Source organism: Petaurus breviceps, unplaced genomic scaffold (genome assembly GCF_028583685.1).
Source record: "Petaurus breviceps papuanus isolate PSGF00001 unplaced genomic scaffold, PetGlider_PUasm1.0 138, whole genome shotgun sequence".
Lineage (NCBI taxonomy): Eukaryota > Metazoa > Chordata > Mammalia > Diprotodontia > Petauridae > Petaurus > Petaurus breviceps.
The window spans coordinates 18,002,741-18,020,820 of NW_027185694.1; the positions used below are offsets into that span (position 1 = coordinate 18,002,741).

Consider the following 18,080-nt stretch of genomic DNA (forward strand, 5'->3'; position numbering starts at 1 on the left):
AAAAATTATTGAGAGTGGGGATGATAAAAGGAACAAAGATGGAATGGGAATACTTGTACCTGTAGAGGGGTTTGCCTTGGCAGGGAGAAGGGCCTTCTCATCATGTGAGACATGGAGGAAGGAGAGGATAGTGGGAGAAAGCATATGAGTGATGTAAGGTGAAAAGGAGGGGAAAAGAGGGAGTTCCCAGGGAATAGCCTCATTGGTTATTTTGAGGATCAAATTAAATAATGTATGTAAAGTGTTTTGTAGATCTTAAGGTGCTATATGTAATCATTAGTTATCCTTTATATTGCTATGTGTGTTGTTATTGAGGGTTGACAGAGGAATGGGTTACGAAATAAATATAAAAACATGGTTCATACTTTCAGACCTACATGGGAAGAAAGGTCATTTACACATGACCCAGTTTAATAATAATGCATGGCAAATATATTAAGTACTAAGAACTTGATAAATGTCAGACTAAGACCTTGAATGCTGTGTATAAACTTGATTGTTCAGAGAGGGTCTTGATCTGGGCCTTGAAAACTGAGTCAAATATATAGTGAGGCCAAGGAAATAAAAACAAAGAAACTGAATACTTTTTTGCCCGTTTTATTTAATTCCCTCTAATTAACCCTTATGCAATTATGCCATACCCTTAAGGAAGATTATAGTGGTGGAAGTTAAAAGAAACTCAGGTATGTCAGCTTTCAAGTGTTTTTTGAAGGAAAAGTCAACTCAGGTGATAATTGTGTATATAATATTGGGGGGGAAGAGTAGAGTGGGCCCTTATTTTACATAAAAAGAAACCAAAGTAAGGTTCAGAGTGAGGCATAGATTCTAGTTTCATTGCCTCCACATTCCCCTTGTGGTATTCTTTTCCACAATATCATGTTATCTCTTTACTCCATTCTGCATTTTCCTGCCAAATTGATTTTTTCATTTTTCAAATGCTTTATTAACTTCTGATTTACATCATTAATTTACACCAGATTTTGGGTTACAAATTTTCTTCCCGTTTTTCCCCTACCCACCACCCCAGAATAGCAGTCCCACAGGTTATCCCCTCCTCCAATCTGCTCTCTCTCATATCTTCTCCCATACCCCCTTAGACTTTTCCCGTAGGGCATGGTGGATCTCTATGCCCCAGTGCCTGTATATCTTCTTTCCCAATTACATGTAACATAGTATTAATAATAGTGTGTATGTATATATAATTTTAAACATTTGAATTTAAAACTTTGAATTCCAGATTTATTCCCTTCCTCCCTTGTCACCCACCCTTACTGGGAAGATAAGCAGTTCAGTATAGGTTATACATGTATAGCTAATGTAAAGCATCAACATAGTAGACATATTGTAAAAGACTGACTATATTTCCCTCCCTCCTATTCCACCACCCACTTGTTCTGTTCTCTACTTTGATCCTGTCCCTTTTCAAAAGTGGGTGCTTCCAACTTCCCTACCCTCCAGCCTGCCATCCCTTCCATCATCCCCCCTCTCATTCCCCTCCCCCTACTCTCCTGTAGGTGAGATACACTATTTAGTGTATATTTCATTTCCTCCCTGAGCCAAATTCAGTGAGAGTAAGGTTGTCCCATTCCATTTTGCCTTCTTATTCTTCCCCTCCATTGTAACCCTTTCCCTTGGCTCTTCTTTATGAGATAGTTTACCCCATTCTGTCTCCATCTCCTCTCATTATATTCCTCTCACCTCTTAATTTCCCCTTTTAGGTATCATTCCTTCCTATTAAATTGGTCCTGTGCCCTCTATCTATGTATACCTGCAAGCATATATACACACATTCACACATGTATTCATACGCCTGTATACCCTCCAAAATTGACATATATATTTCTATTCCCTTCAACTATTTTCATACTAAGAAAAGTTTCATCAATTACAATGACCATTTTTCCATGTAGGAATGTTATTAGGCTTATTTCTTTTCCCTGTTTACCTTCTCAAGCTTCTCTTGCTTCTTGTATCTAGATGTCAAATTTTTTATTCAGCTCTGGGTTTGGTTTTTTTTTAAGCAATTGGGGTTAAGTAACTTGCTCAAGGTTACACGGCCAGTTATTTTTTTGTGTGGGTGCCGAGTATCTGAGGCCAGAACCAATCCCAGGTCTCCCAGTGCTGAGGCCAGCAATCTTACTGTACCACCTGGCTGCCCCAAACTCTGGTTTTTTCATTAAGAATGCTTGAAAGTCCTCTATTCCACTGAATGACCATATTTTCCCCTGAAACATGATACTCAGTTTTGCTGGGTAGGTGATTCTTGGTTTTAATCCCAACTCCTCTGCCCTCCGGAATATCCTATTCCAGGCCCTTCAGTCCCTCCGTGTAGAAGATGCCAGATCATGTGTTACCCTGATTGTGTTTCCACAATATTCAAATTGTTTCTTCCTGGCTGCTTATAATATTCTCTCCTTGATCTGGGAATTCCGGAACCTGGCTATAGTATTTCTAGGAGTTTTCTTTTTGGGATCTTTTTCAGGAAGTGATCGGTGGATTCTTTCAACCTCTATTTTGCCTTCTGGTTCTAAAACATCAGGGCAGTTTTCCTTGACAGTTTCTTGGAGAATGATTTCTAAGTTCTTTCCCTGATCATGGCTTTCAGGTAGTCTAATAATTTTTAAATTATCTCCCCTTGATCTATTTTCCAGGTCAGTGGTTTTTCCCATGAGATAATTCACATTGCCTTCTATTCTTTTATTTGTTTGGATCTGTTTAACAGCATCTTGATTTCTCATAAAGTCTTTAGCTTCCCTTTGCTCCAATCTAAATCCAAGGGAGTGGTTCTCCTCATTGAGCTTTTGAGATTCTTTTTCCATCTGGCAAATTCGGCTTTTCAAAGCATTCCTCTCCTCATTGCCTTTTTGAGCTTCTTTTACCAGTTGAGTCAGTCTCTTTTTTTAAGGTGTGATTTTCCTCAATCGGTCTGTTGACTCTCATTTCATAATTTTCTTGCATCGTTCTCATTTCTCTTCCCAATTTTTCCTCCACTTCTCTTATCTGCTTCTTAAGATCCTCTATGGCCTGTAACCAGCTGGTATTTTCCTTGGAAGCTTTTGGTGCAGGTGTTCTGACTTCACTGTCTTCCTCCTGTTCCATGCTTTGCTCCTTTTTGTCCCCATGACAGCCATGGTCTATGTTGTTAGGGGCTATAAGATAATATGAGACCATTCCTGCCCTTCAATTCTGACCATTCCTAGTCAGATATTTTGTGGGATGCTCTTGATAGCCTTTTTTGTTGAAATTGTTCTTTTTAAAATTTAGGTTCTCGTTATTTTTTTAACTTGAGAATTCATTAGCTTTTTCCAGTCTTCCTCCATTTATAACTTAACATTCTTAGATGTAAAAATCAGTGTAGCTCTTTCAGACCACAGAAAATCAGCCCTCGCTCAGCTGGACTCCTTATTGTCTACAAATAGGTCCAGGGCCTTCTGGCATCTCATGGTTCCTCATCTCTGGGATGGCTCATACCCATGAAATGCCTCCTTTCTTATCCCACCGTCTGCAGTGCCTCTGAACAGCTGCTTCACTCAGGAAGCCTTCTCTGCTGTTCCTCCCCTGGGCCCTTCCTAGATTCCTTCCTGCATCAGAGCTATCATGGGATGTTTCACCTTTCAAGCTTTTTGGTGTATTTTGTATTTCAGTTTGGTTTGCATGTTTTGTCTTACTAGACCCAAAGTTCTTAGGACAGGGACATCCTTTACTTTGTAGCTTCCCCATTGCTTAGTATGTCCCTTTGCCATACAGGGTGCTTGCATCTTATGAGTCCTATTTAACCTCTGTTTATTAGTTACTTTCTCATGTGTGTTACAGTCTTTGTAAACATCTCCCCCCTCTCATTAAGTTGTAAGCCCCTAAAGCAAAAGAACTTTGTTCATTCTTCCATCCCTATCACCTTGTAGATACTAGGCTTTTAGGAAAATGTTTTGGGGGGAAATACTAAATAAGTGTTTGTTTAATGTTAGGGATTTTTTGGGGGGGGGTATATGTTTGCTTTAACTTGTAATACTTTTTTGTAAAGGGGGAAACAAGTGCTGGAACTGCATCTCCCCATAGTGTAAAATAGAATTTGGTGGGAGGTGGGTATATACCAAACTTTGTCTAGGTAGGCTCAGTTATGAAAAGATCTTGTCTCCTACCTGTGTCTCATTCCAAGAAAGGTCTAGGGTGTCCCAAAAGTCTTACTGCAGTTTTAACCTTGAATAACTTAGAGCTATTAAACTAAAAACTAAAAAAAAAAATTTTTTTTGAAGCTGTTAAGCTTTAATGGCTTAAAACTGCACTAAGACTTTTGGACACTCTCTACTAAGCTGTCTGTTTTACAGCAGTCCTGCTTTGTTTTCTTTTGCAGGGTAGAAATGAGCAAGGTATTATAAGGAAGGTAGGCTCTACCTGGGGAATGAGACTATTTATTTACTCTCTTATGAACAAAGAAAGAATTATTTTTGATATTTGTATCTCTTGCTTATAGAATATAAGTATGTCAGGTTTACTTTTATTTTCATTGGTGAGTATAATAAACTTTCAACCTAATCTTAAAAGACCTAATGTTAAAACTAGCTTAGGTTTAAACTTAAATCTCCTTATTTTGTTTATTGTTTCAAAACCATTCATTTAAAGCATTCTCTATAGTTTTGGCAGTTTTGAAAAAAATATATTAATTATTAAACTCTGGCTTTATAAGCTATATCAAAAACTGTGTTTGTTGACTTTTCTGTTTCAGAAAGCCAAATTTAAGTTTAAGCTTACTTGAAACAGTTATTCCCTGAAGCCTAGTATTGGATACACAGGGGTTAATGGATCTGCAAACAATGTAAATATTTTCCAGATCAGCTTGCTGGGGTCATAGTTGTGGCCATTTTTCCACAATGAAAATTGTACCCCTGGATCTTACATGTATCAGCCTGAAAGCCAGAGTTTCTCTATTTGCCCTTCAACATTCCAGGGCTGACAACTCTTTAGGGCATGACGTACAAGGAAAGTTATTATAATATATCCAATATACTTATTTATTAACAGAAAGAGAATTTTTATGATGGTATAGTGCTGCTTTTTGTTTTTAATGAATTTGATTTATAAGCTGATTTTATTTGAATAAAACTGCTCTGAATCATTCAAGCAGCTGCCTTTTTTTTTTTAATTGGAAGGGAGAATTCAAGTCACTGGGCCCCTACTTTGTTGTGGAGAAGTTGGCAAGTAGTACTTTTCTAGCAGTAAAATGACGCCATGCTTCTCCATTTTCTAATGAAATCTGCAAAGTGGGAAACAACAGAAGTTGGAAGCCTCTTTTTTTGGAATCTCTCCATGTAAAAAGGCTTTCTTAACCTACTTTTAGGATCTTCTCAGGTTTGTGTTTTGTGAAATTGTGTCCTTGTTTGATAACATTGTTGTTACTTATAGGAAAGCTCAGAGTCATAAAGTGGATGATCTTGGCCTTTTAGGGAGGTGGTTTAATTTTTGTTTTAGTAGAGAGTGGCAGGAATAATTGATTTTATAAGGATATAGTTACATGGTGCTATGTCTTGTATTTTGTAGGTGCTTATTAAATGTTTGAGTTGCATTTGAAAAACATAACTTTCATCTTACCATTAAGACTACAATTATAGTGTTAATGTTTTATAAACAAATTACTTTAAATCTGCCATTTGTTACACATTTTAAATTTTTATCAGGTATCTAGGCAAAATTTTTTTTTTCAAAAAGACGTTGAATCTGAATCATCAATCGAAACTTATTTGAGATATTTTTGATATCCTTAAGAGTGTTTTGACTACAATTGACACTCCTGCTTTAAAAATAACAACTCAAATGTCATTTGTGAATTATGGATTATTGAAAGTTACTAAAAGGTAGAACTCTTTTTGTTTTTGTTTTGCTTTTGGGGGAGGGGAGGGCAAGGCAGTTGGGATTAAGTGACTTGCCCAAAAGTCACATGGCTAGTAAGTGCTACCGTGTTTCCCCAATAATAAGACACTGTCTTATTATTTTTTTTTTTTTGGACAGAAAAACACCAGAGGGCTTATTTTCAGGGGAGGGCTTATTTTAATGAACATTGACAGCAATTTTAATAAACAGGTAAATGAGAACAAAAAAATGTACCTTTATTCAATAAGCAAATCACTGGGGAAGAACAGGATGACGCGCTCACTGCTGCAGCTCTGATTGGATGCAGCTTGGCAATCTCAATAGGGCTTATTTTCGGGGGAGGGCTTATTTTAGAGGAATCTTACACAGTAAGGGGAGGGCTTATTTTCAGGATAGGTCTTATTATCGGGGAAACACTGGTTTCTGAGGCCTGATTTCAGCTCAGATCCTCTTGACTCCAGGGCCAGTGGTCTATTCACAGCGCCACCTAGCTGCCCCTGGAACTCTTAACTATTATTATATTTTTTTTGAAGGGGGGAAGGCAAGGCAATTGGGGTTAAATGACTTGCCCAAGGTCACACAGGTAGTTAAGTGTCAAGTGTCCGAAGCCAGATTTTAACTCAGGTCCTCCTGACTCCAGGGTCAGTGCTCTTTTCACTGAGCCACCTAGCTGCCCCAAATTATTTATATATCCATTGTGATTTTTTTTTTAAAGCAGTTGGGGTTAAGTAACTTGCTTAAGGTTACATGGCCAATTATTTCTGGGTGTGGTGCTAAGTATTAGAGCCCGGAACCCTTAACTATTGAAATTGGGGTATGAAATTATTTTTAATAAATTGGTCATCTAAATAGTTTTATTGACAGGTTAGGAGATCACTGTTCCACTTTTTTCCCTTAAAGCACAAACTAATAAAAGTCATTCCTTTGCTATTGGGTTAGAATAAAACTTTTTACCTAAGGAATTATCACCTGTTACTTTTGCATTTTATATACTGAATGCCTTAACTTAGCAGTTTTCCTTATGGAATCAATACCAAATAAATTTAAAAGGAGTGATACTAAGCAAACTTTTCAGTTGTCAACAATTAATCTAAAATTCAATAATCAGTGTATGTTTTTTATGTTCCTGTTCCAAGATGTAAATTTTAAAGCACATTTTTTTTAGAGATCTCAATCAAAAATAAATATCCTAATTGTTTGAAGGTTTTTGTTTGTTTTAGTTTTGGGTTTTTTGGGGTTTTGTTTTTTTGTGAATGTTTATTCATCACATTCAGAACAATCAAAGACTTACCCCAGAAGTTTCAGTGACTCTGAGATAGCTTCAGTGATTCAGTTGCCTTTAGAATTAAATACAAACTCCTTTTTTTTTTTTTTTTAAATTTAAAGCCCTTCATAGCCTGGCTTCAGCTTCTCTTTTCAATGTGTTCTTGCTACTCCCATTCATGACATTCCATCTCCTGACTTTGTGCCTTCAGATAAGCTGTACCATAACTAGAATGATCTTTTCTCCTTACCCTCAACCTTGGAATCCCTAGCTTCTTTCAAGGTTCAGCTCTGGCGACCACTTCCCACTACAAGGGGCATTTCCTGATCTCCCAATTATTTGTGTTCTCTCTATTTCTCATCCCCCCAAATTGCTTTGTTTATACTAATCTTTGTACAAGTTGTTTCGCTCTAGTAGAAGTGTAGGCTCCTTAAGAACAGGGACTGGTTTTTTTGTGTTGTTTTTTTTTGTTTGTTTTGTGTCCCCAGTGTCTAGCAAGGTATCTGGGATATTGTAAGCACTATGATTGTTGAATTGATAGAATTAACTTGATATTGCTTTCCAGAATTTGTTTCTGTGCTAATCTACATTCTTCTCCCGTATATACCTTATGTAAAAATGATTTATTACAGGTGAAAAGCATAAGTCTTAGGTTTTCTGTTGATCTATGTTGTATTAAGTAGAGATACTAATCCTGTGACAGCATAGAAATAAGGCACACCATCTGAAGAATATTAGTCAATACTGACTCTCAGCATTATTCCTTCAATACACATTTTTACTTAATCCAATATTTTTATATGTAAAATCAAGTTATAATACTTTTCCTACTCTAAAGAGTTTTTTAAATAGCAGATAATATTATAAAGTGCTTTGAAATAAATTTAAAGTCTTGCTTTTATGGTCTTTTGTATTTCATTAAAGACTGCCTCAAAAACTCCTTCATGCTCTACATATATTTCTTAGATACTAATTTGGAGAAAATTTTGTTTCAAATCAAATAAGTTTAAATGACACACATAAGTTTGGTATTGAAAGGCATATTTTAGCAGTGTGCCTTTCAGGAAGTAAGATTTTTTTATTTGGAAAATTCCTTTTAATTTCTATGGTATTTCTACCTCATAATAACTTTCATTTCACTAACACTCATAATAACTTTCTTTTTTGCATTACTTGCTCACAATAACCTTCTAAGAAAGGTAGCACAAGGATTATTATCACTCCAGTTTTTATGTATGAAGGAACTGAAGCTCAGGGATGTTAGGTGACTTGCTTAGAATCTCAGCTAATGTATGTCAGAACTAGACTTAAACTGATATCTCATATACTAAGAAGCTTATAAGTCAGATTGCCTTACTGGAAAACTACTATGATTGAGCCTATATACCCATGCTGCTGAGTTTGATAGTATGTCAGTCAGTTACATATATTTGCCCTATTTAAAAAGACAACACAGATGCAGGCAGGCATTTTTCAAAGGGCTTAGAGACTACCCTAAAATATACTGAGACATTTCAGTAAACCCCTAATTAAATGTAAATTCATTAATACAAATAAGAAGCATTAGATTAGAAGGGCACTCTGTTGCTTCCAAGGGTGCATTTTGCTTGCTTGGGAAATGACATCAGACACCTCCCTCCTTTCTCCAGGGAATAAATTTGGGCTCCTTGCTATGAAAATATTTGAGTTACCTACTATTTTGTTGAAGGTTATTTGTCCTTACTTGCAAATTGCTTATTCATTTTAGCTGGCAGGTAAAGACAGTAATTTCTTGACTATATTTCAGTGAGAAGTAACTTCTTAGAATTTCTTTTTCCACTGGAACTTTATAAGCCTTGTTAATAAAATCTTTGTTATTCCAAGTGACATGGAGTAAGTTTCTATATGGATTAATACATATTACATTTGGAATATATGTACATGTATAATTTTCAGAAATTTTATTGATACTTTTTGCTCTTCACACTAGTTATTTCCATTTTTATATGTATGCATGTGTGTATATAGTCATCTCACCCACATATAGAGTAGTACTTGAGCAAAATGAACCAGCACAGCAATTGAGTCTTACTCTCAGCATATGGAGCATTAAGCATCAATGATGTGTGTCTTGTCTAATACAACTGTCAAAAACAGTGGTTCTTAACCTTTTTGCATCATGGACACCTTTTTAAAAATAAAGTACATAGTATTACAAAGTTACTTTGAAATGCAAAGTAGTCCAAAAGTCTTAGTATACTTAATGCACTAAGACTTTAGGGACACTTTGTACAGTTATCAAAATTTAACTTTTAAAAAAAGTTTCTTGGGGCGGCTAGGTGGCGCAGTGAATAGAGCATGGGCCCTGGAGTCAGGAGTACCTGAGTTCAAATTCGGCCTCAGACGCTTCGCACAAAAACTAGCCATGTGACCTTGGGCAAGTCACAACCCCAATTGCCCTCCAAAAAAAAAAGTTTCTGGACTCCAGGTTAAGATCCCTGCTCTAAAGGGAGAAAAAACAAGGTCATTGCATTTAGCCACCTTCTAATGATATTTTCATTTTACGGTGCATACTGTTCTCAGGCATGTAAGTGCATTAAAATCTTCTTCATTTGTGGTGACATGGAGTCATATTTCTTCCCTTATAACCTAGACAGTGTACATGCTAAAATGCAGAAGGGATTAACTGTCCCTGCCTATTGTTTTTTACTTTCAGATCTGTCTGTGTATCATAAAAATTTATTTGGGTAGCGAAGTAATTTTTTTTTTAAGCAATTGGGGTTAAGTAACTTGCCCAAGGGTACACGGCCAGTTTTTTGTGTGGATGTTAAGTATCTGAGGCCGGAACCAATCCCAGGTCCTCCCTACTCCAGGGCCGGTGCTCTTACTCACTGGATGCTCTTACTCAATGGGTGGGTGGGTGGGTGGATGGATGGGTGGGTGGGTGGGTGGGTGGATGGATGGATGGATGGATGGATGGATGGATGGATGGATGGATGGATGGATGGATGGATGGGTGGGTGGGTGGATGGGTGGATGGGTGGGTGGGTGGGTGGATGGGTGGATGATAATCTCTCTTCCCTATTAATATGTAAGCTCCTAGTAAATAAGTAATATGTAAGCTCCTGGTAAACAGAGAGGGTAGGGGGGTATGGGTATATCAAAATAAATATAAAGAAGATGAATACATTGAATGGGTCTCTGAGGTCATTTCATCCAGTCCTCTCATTTTGCAGATGAGTAAACTGAGGCCCAAGGAGGTGAAGTGACCAGACTGAGATAGCATTACTTTTACATCATAAACATCTGGTTGGTTTATCTTAAAGATCAAAGAAAAAAATAAAATAATCAAGTTTGTTCTTCAGGCCCTATTATTAGTTGTGATTTCAAAAATGTGGCTTAGCAGTTAAAGGACTGTCTGACTTGGAGTGAGAAGTTTAGTTAGCCAGGTATCAAGTGACCTTTTCCCCAGGCTCACCCCCCACATCCCTCATTTCTGTTTTTTTTTTTTTTGGAGGGGGGGAGGCAAGGCAATTGGGGTTAAGTGACTTGCCTAAGGTCACACAGCTATTAAGTGTTAAGTGTCTGAGGCTGGATTTGAACTTGGGTCCTCTTGATTCCAGGGCCGTTGCTCTGTTCACTGAGCCTCTTAGCTACCCTGATACCCCATTTCTGAAGTGTTCTTCCTCCTGATCTCTACCTTTAGAGTCCCTGCCTCCTTCACAGTGGCTTTTACTGATCCCCCATAGTGAGACATCCCCTCCCCCCTAATCACTTTGTCTGTTTTGTCTGCTCCTCTGTTTACTTAGCTAGGAATGCTTTATATCCATAGTGCTTAGCACAGTGCCTGACATTGTAAGCACTCAGTTAATGCTTGTTGATCAATTTGTTGACCTGACTTGGGATCTAAGTTTAGCTTTGTCACTGAATTGTTGGTGAAGTCTAAGGCAAATCATCTTACCTTTCTGGACTTTGATTTTTCCATCTGTAAATTGAGGTTTAATTGACTAGTTGACCTTTAAGGTTTCTTCCAGTTCTACTTTCTATGACTTCGGCTCCAAATATGAATCTGTGGTGATTTGATACTAGATTGATTTACTTCTTCACTATGAAAATAGAGATTTACTAAGCAAAGGAATAGTAATAAAATTTAATATCTACCTAGGAAAACATTACTTTAAAACTATATATTTAAATGTTATAGTAAAAACCTTTTAGCCAGTCTTTTTTTACCTTATAGTTACTTAGAATATTGATATTGAGTCTCTGAAGGAGTAATTTAAATATGAGGTTCTTAATAATCGCCATCATAATAATTTTAATAATTCATATTTTGTATAGGCTCTTTTTTTTGGAGGGGGGAAGGCAGGGTAATAGGAGTTAAGTGACTTGCCCAAGGTCACACAGCTATTTAAGTGTCTGAAGCTGGATTTCAACTCAGGTTCTCCAACTCCAGGGCCGGTGCTCTATTTACTGCGCCACCTAGCCGCTCCTGTATAGGCCCTTAGAGTTTTACAAAGATCTTCCTTCACAAAGTCCCATGAAGTAGTAGAATAAACTTTATTTTACAGATGAGAAAACTGAGACTTAGAGATCTGAAATGATTTATCTATGGTCACAAGCTAATAAGTGTCAGAATTCTAGAGGGACTCTCCCCCCAAAAAATATTCTAGAGGCCACTGATGGCACAGTGGGCAGAATGCTGGGCATGGAGCCAGGCAGGCCTGAGTTTGAATCTAACCACAAACACTTCCTAGCTCTGTGACCCTCAGCAAAAATCACTTTATCTGTTTGCCTTAGTTTCCTCAATTGTATGGGGATAATAACATCACTCTCAGGGTTGTTGTGAGGATCAAATGAAGTAATATGTGTAAAGCACTTAGCACATTGCCTGGCACATAGTAGGTACTACATAAATGCTTGTTCCCTTCTGTTTCATTCCCCCAGGCCTTCTGATTGCATATCCAGTATTTTTCACACTATTCCTTGGATGCCACTAGATGTAACCCTCAGGATCATAAATAATCTAATCCAGTTCCCTTCTTTTACAGAGAGGAAGACTAATGCCAGGGAAGTGAAAGGACTTGTCCAGGGTCACGTAGGCAGTGAGTGGTAGTAGCAAAACTAAAATCTAGGTCTTCAGCACTTTGGGAAATAAAGATATAAACACATATATTACAGTGTATTATTAGTCTCCCTCGAAGTGTGAGTTTCATTTATCCTTGATTAGCATTGTTGCTTAGTATGGTAGAAACAACATATTAGTTCGAGTTAGAAAATATGACTTTGAATCTTTACTTCACTACTAGCTAGCTATTTGATGTTGGATGAACCACTTAACCTCTTCAGGTGGTGATCTCTGTGATCTCTGATCCTTTTCAGCTCTAAAGTGATAAAAATAGAGAAAGGGGGCTTTATCTCTGTGGACCCTAAAGTATTTCATAACAGGTAAAAAACCAAATGTTTAATATTTATTTCTGAGTGATGTAGCAGAAATAAATATTTATTTAACTTATCTTCTTGTTCTTCATTAATTCTGGCAACAAATACAAACTCCTGTTTGGTGTTAAAGTACTTGATAACCTTTTTCTTTTACAGCCTTACTATACATTATTCTCCTTCACAGACTCTGTGGTTCAGACGTATTTTCCTACCTTACTGCTTTTTCTACATAGCACTTCATTTCCTATGTCCATGTCCAGGCTTTGGGTCTGACCCATGCTTGGAGTAAGGCCTCTCGTCCTCAGTTTCTGACACTCTCTTGTTACAAGGCAGTTTGAAGCCTTTGCTGATCTTCCCAGTCACTCAGCCTTTATTCTGTGTATATTTTGAATGTGCACATGTTTTCTTTCTTAAGGACAGGGCCTATTTCTTTTTGTCTTTGTTCCTCCAGTGCCTGACACAGGGCAGGATAATGACAAAGAGCGTCTGTGTGGTGCTTTAAAGTTTGCAAACTATTTACGTATCTTATCTCCTTGGGTCCGCACCGTCACCCCATGGGGTGGATGCTCTTATCGTCCCTGTTCTGCAGGAGACTGTTACTGAGCGAGATGGAGCGAGATACTGTACAGGTGTTCAGATGTGTGAACAGGGAGATTGTGTGAGCAAAATCATGAGACTAGCACCCGGAAAAGCAATCAAAAAGAACAAGCCAAAGCCCAGAAGCACCCAAATGCGAGAAAGAAACGTTAAGCATGGTTTCAAATGGTTGTGTATGCAACCATACTCTCTTGTTACTCATCAGCTAATTAAAAGGGACTGAAAACTACATATTACTTTCAGTAAAGTTATCAATATCATTCATGGTATTTGTTGCTATTTAATTTTTGTCTTACATAATTGTAGTAAGGGTGTATTGTTTTTTCCTCTTTTATAAAGGAATTATTTCAAATTTTTATCCATATTTCTTTGTATTTTTCCTTATGGCACAGTAATATTTTATTACATATGCTGTAATTTGTGAATCTGTTCTCCAATATTTGGACACATAATTTGTTCCCAGTTGATTGTGTTACAAATAGTGCTATGTCTATTTTTGTACAGCTAAGTCTATTCTTACTCAGTGTAAAATCCTAAAAGTGAGATTGTTAGACCAGCGGGTGTAGATATGTTGGTAGCTTTTATTGTCTCTTCCATACTTCGGTACTTAACTTCATATATGGTGTCATGTGCGTATTGGCACTAGCAGTACAGATTTTTTCCTGGGTAATAATTTCCTATGTCCTGCCATGAAACTTCCCTAGGAAGTCCAATTTCCATGCAAAATATCATTTCATATTGTTCTCCAAAACAGTGTCACCAGAACAGTGATAGCATACCTATTTTCTGACATTCAGGCTAAAGCTTAATTTTATTGGCTTTCTCCATCTTTGTCTATTTGGGTAGAGGGGGGAAGGTGTATCATAGAGTTGGTTTGATTTGTATTTCTTTGCTTATCAGTGCTTTTAAGCATCTTTCAGTAGGTTGTTGATTGTATTCATTACTTGAGCAGTATTTTTTTCCCCATAAAACAGTTTTAACTTTCCCCTTGCTCTCTTTTATTTTAAGTGGTTATTCAACAGGGGAAAGAAACAAGGCTAGAACAATTTTAAATAAGCTTTTAAAAATTGCAGGCTCCTGTATTTCAGAAGCACCAAGCACTGATTCACTGTATTTTTATTCCTGCTAGGTCCTGTAATCACATGATCATGTAATTAATTGAAGTTCATTTTCTAGCACTTTGATGAAGGAAGCAAAATTTCAGCTTCTCTGCCTCATTTTGTGAACAGGTCATTGATAGCAATACAGCTTGACTACTGGTTCTTACCTTCATAAATGAGATATTTCACTCATGAATGTTTACACTCCTGTTTCCAGTAGTGATTTTATTTTCATTAGCATATTCCTTGCTGTAGTTGTGTGCGTTATTGGCTAACTTATATATTTTCCTCCTTTTTGTTGGTGTTAGTGCGAGAACAGATAAAGCCCAGTGTCAGCCAGCCTCAGCCTGCCAGCTCTACTAACGGCACTTCCACAGCAACCAGCACTCAGAATAATGCCAGGCGGGCCGCAGCCAGCAGTCAGCAGCAGCAGCAGCAGGCCCTGCCTCGCCACCCTCGTGGTGAAGTGCCACCACGATTTCGGCACCAGGAACATAAACAGCTGCTAAAGAGAGGCCAGCGGTTGCCTACTATAGCAACAAACCTGGGCCCTGCTTCTAAAGTATTAAATACCCAGGCAAGAGGCAACAGTATAACAAACAAACAGCCAGTGACTAATGGAGAGATACAGAACAAAAAAAAACAACCAGGTAAGAAAAGGTATTTCTTCTGTTGATAAAAATAATTAAATTTAACATGTATCAGCATCGACTGAAGTTTTACTAGTTATGAATGAACAAATTGAATGTTTGGTAATCATTAGTTCTAATGCCCATATAATCATTTGTATCTTAGCAGTTAATCAGTTCTAAAACTTTATCCCTTATAATAATATGTTTGTATTTAATAATACTTGAATATTGATTAATAATGTTAGTATTTATTAAGAATTTGGTATAGGAATATAAAAAGTATGTCTGGATAGCTATATGTGTGCACAATCTTGAAGAGCATTTACCAGATTTTTGCCCACTAAAATTTTCACCAAACACATAACCTGATTTTTAAATAACTTAATACCCCTAAGTCCTTTTTCCTTCCACCTTTCTCTCTCTTCTTCAAAAATAGGTCTTAATGAAATACTATACTTTTTCTTATAGGCAGGTAAATAGGGATTAGCACAGGCTGTGTTCAAGAGAAATAAGTATATCCTTTTATTTTCCCCAAACTGACTTTTTTTCAATTCCCTAAGATTATTATCTACATGTCAAAAAAATTTATTAGCAAAAAAAAAAAAATTCTCATTACAAGCTAGTTACTAACTTCAATGTTAAGGAAAGAGGAGATGGTATTTGAGGTTAAAATGGGAGGTTGGAGTGTACGGTGATAGATACAGATTATTTATATCCATAATTGCATGCTCAGAATCAAACCACCAAATATCTAGGGCATTTGAAGTAGAAATATTACCAGTGTGAATCAAACTTGCCTTAGTTTTAATCTTTACTATCTGTTAAAAAGCCTTGGCTTTTTAAAAATTCAGCACTCTTGTTCCTTCCCTCCTTAGCTCCTACAAAACATCAGTAGTACTGATAACTGTCTGGTATATACAAAACATATTTTAGATACTGAAGAATGTAAAAATGAAATTAGGCATGGTCCCTGCCTTCATGGAGCTTGCTGGCTAGATGGAAACAAGTAAGCCATTAGAAATATTCAGGAACCACAGCTGATTTAACTGCAAGAAAAAAGTTCCTGGGGTGGCTAGGTGACTCAGTGAATAGAGCACTGGCCCTCAGGAGGACCTGAGTTGAAATCTGGCCTCAGACACTTGATACAGTTACTAGCCATATGACTTTGGGCAAGTCACTTAACCCCAATTGCCCTCTAAAAAGCAAAAAAAAAAAAAAGAAAAAAGTTCCTTCCTAGTAATAAACATCTGACCGTTGGCTGTAATATTTACATCAAGATGTTTTATAATTGGCCACCCCCACAGTGAAATATAGTATTATCTTAATATTATAGGAACATGTGCTTAGGAATATCCATATGGAAGACATCTATTACCCCAGCCCCTATCATAATTATGAAGAGGGCCTTAAAACCAACACCATTATTTTGAAATCATCTAACAAAGATCTCAGATTGGGAAAGAGACTTTTTTGGTACCAGGAAATCCTTCCATTGTACAGTGGCCCATTTGAGTACATTCCCACATATGAAACTTTTTTTCCACTCAAACTAGTTGAGAGAGAGTGTTCCTGTATATATGGAACACAAGACAGTGCAGAATATGGTATAGGATTAGGAGAACAGTGATAATTTACACAAGGGCATCGATGATCTCTTTAGTTCTTACTCTTACTTCTGTATGATAGCAGAAACAGAGTAAAATCATTTAGTGTTTAATGAGTCACTGTGTAAGGAACGATGCCAGGACTGGCTGGTGAGGGAGGTGATAAGTTTAATAGACAGTTCTCATTGGTCCCACAGCTGACAAAACTCTTGTTCTTGTCATTGGTTAACAAAATAAGAAAAAGATAATTTAAATAACTCAATCTAAGAAAAAAAAATTATCCTTAAGTTAATTCCCAGAGAAACAAATTCTAGGACCAGATGGATTTATAAGCAAATTCCCTCAAGTTTCCAAAGAACAATTCCAATATGTTTTTGAGTTTGTCTTCTATTCCTGTCACATTTTAATAGCAGGAGAGACCAGTGATTTGGTAAATTAAGTTAGAAACAATCTGTTACCACTTCTATAGAAATCAGGCTTCTACATTAGGGAGGTAAAGTGTGAAGATTGGTAAATGTGGCCCTTGCAAGGCCTATTTGAGATCTCCTTAACTCTGGAACTGCTCACTATTTAACTTGATATTTTATCTCTTAATTATAGTGAGCAAAGGAATTGTCTATTTATAGATAGTATGCAGATATTCTTTAGGAGTGACTAAAAATGGTTCAGATATTATAAATGGATATATTGATAAAAATTTAAGAGCTATTAACAGACATATTTTTGCAGCCTGAACAAATCATAGTTGTGATCAGCATCTGATTTTGTATGTTTCAGAGCTTTGTGTGTATATATATAAAAGGGGTATTAGCTACATGGTTTAGAATTTAATGGTCTTATCCTAATCATATATCTCTATTTGGGGAAATAATCATTTTCCCCCAGAGATGAAATCATTTTGATCTTTAATAAAGTAGCCAAAAGTAGTTTGATGCTGATGCTTCCCTTTCCTGAAATTACGAGGATTATTTTAATTCCTCATCATTATGTGGAGGTGGAATCTTAATTACATGTTGCAGCAGTGGATCACCTCTGACAACTTCTGCCAGCCTGGAAGAACCCTAACAACAGACTATTATATGTCAGTTGTCCAAGGATCAAACTAGCCAAGCTCCAAGTCTCATCACCAAAGTCTCAATAAACAGGTGATGATTGGTTTTTGGTCCCAGGAGTACACAAAGGCTACCTACTAAATGATGGAGGGGTTGGGATCTGTATTAGTGGAGTGGGTACCTACGCCAAGGAAATCAGAGGTCCTTGAAGTATTGAAGTGTAAGTATAGATTTTTTATTTCACCATCTTTTTCAGGAGTTTGGAATTCTTGGGGTCAGGAGTTGAAACTTTCTTCAGAAAACTAAACATCAGTAAAATCTTGTTGCCTGTAACTGCCTATCTCCAGGAGAAGAAGGTGAACATCTACCTTCCCAATACCTGTTGCTGAGTAGTACATACTTTCAGTTTATAATATAAACAAGAAGTTGGAGTTGTCATGCTGATCATGTCCTTTTGGGTATTCATTTTTACCAGAAACATGGCAGTGGCATTGAATTGTAACGAGCACTTTAAAAAATGCCTAGCCCTAGCCTGAAATTTCTTA

The 18,080-nt window shown here is 37.0% G+C and overlaps 1 protein-coding gene across 6 annotated transcripts in view; it reads left to right on the forward strand.

Annotated features, from left to right (window-relative positions):
• Positions 1-18,080, forward strand: part of TNRC6A (trinucleotide repeat containing adaptor 6A) — a 122,033-nt gene that overhangs the window by 47,778 nt on the left and 56,175 nt on the right. For 5 of the 6 annotated variants that reach the window (XM_069106390.1, XM_069106416.1, XM_069106379.1 and 2 more), the window contains one exon: positions 14,556-14,897. In XM_069106390.1, the coding sequence (XP_068962491.1) occupies positions 14,556-14,897 (342 nt within the window). Of the gene's footprint in view, positions 1-14,555; positions 14,898-17,791; positions 17,892-18,080 lie in introns of those variants that run through there. The other variant, XM_069106409.1, reaches the window with a different exon arrangement.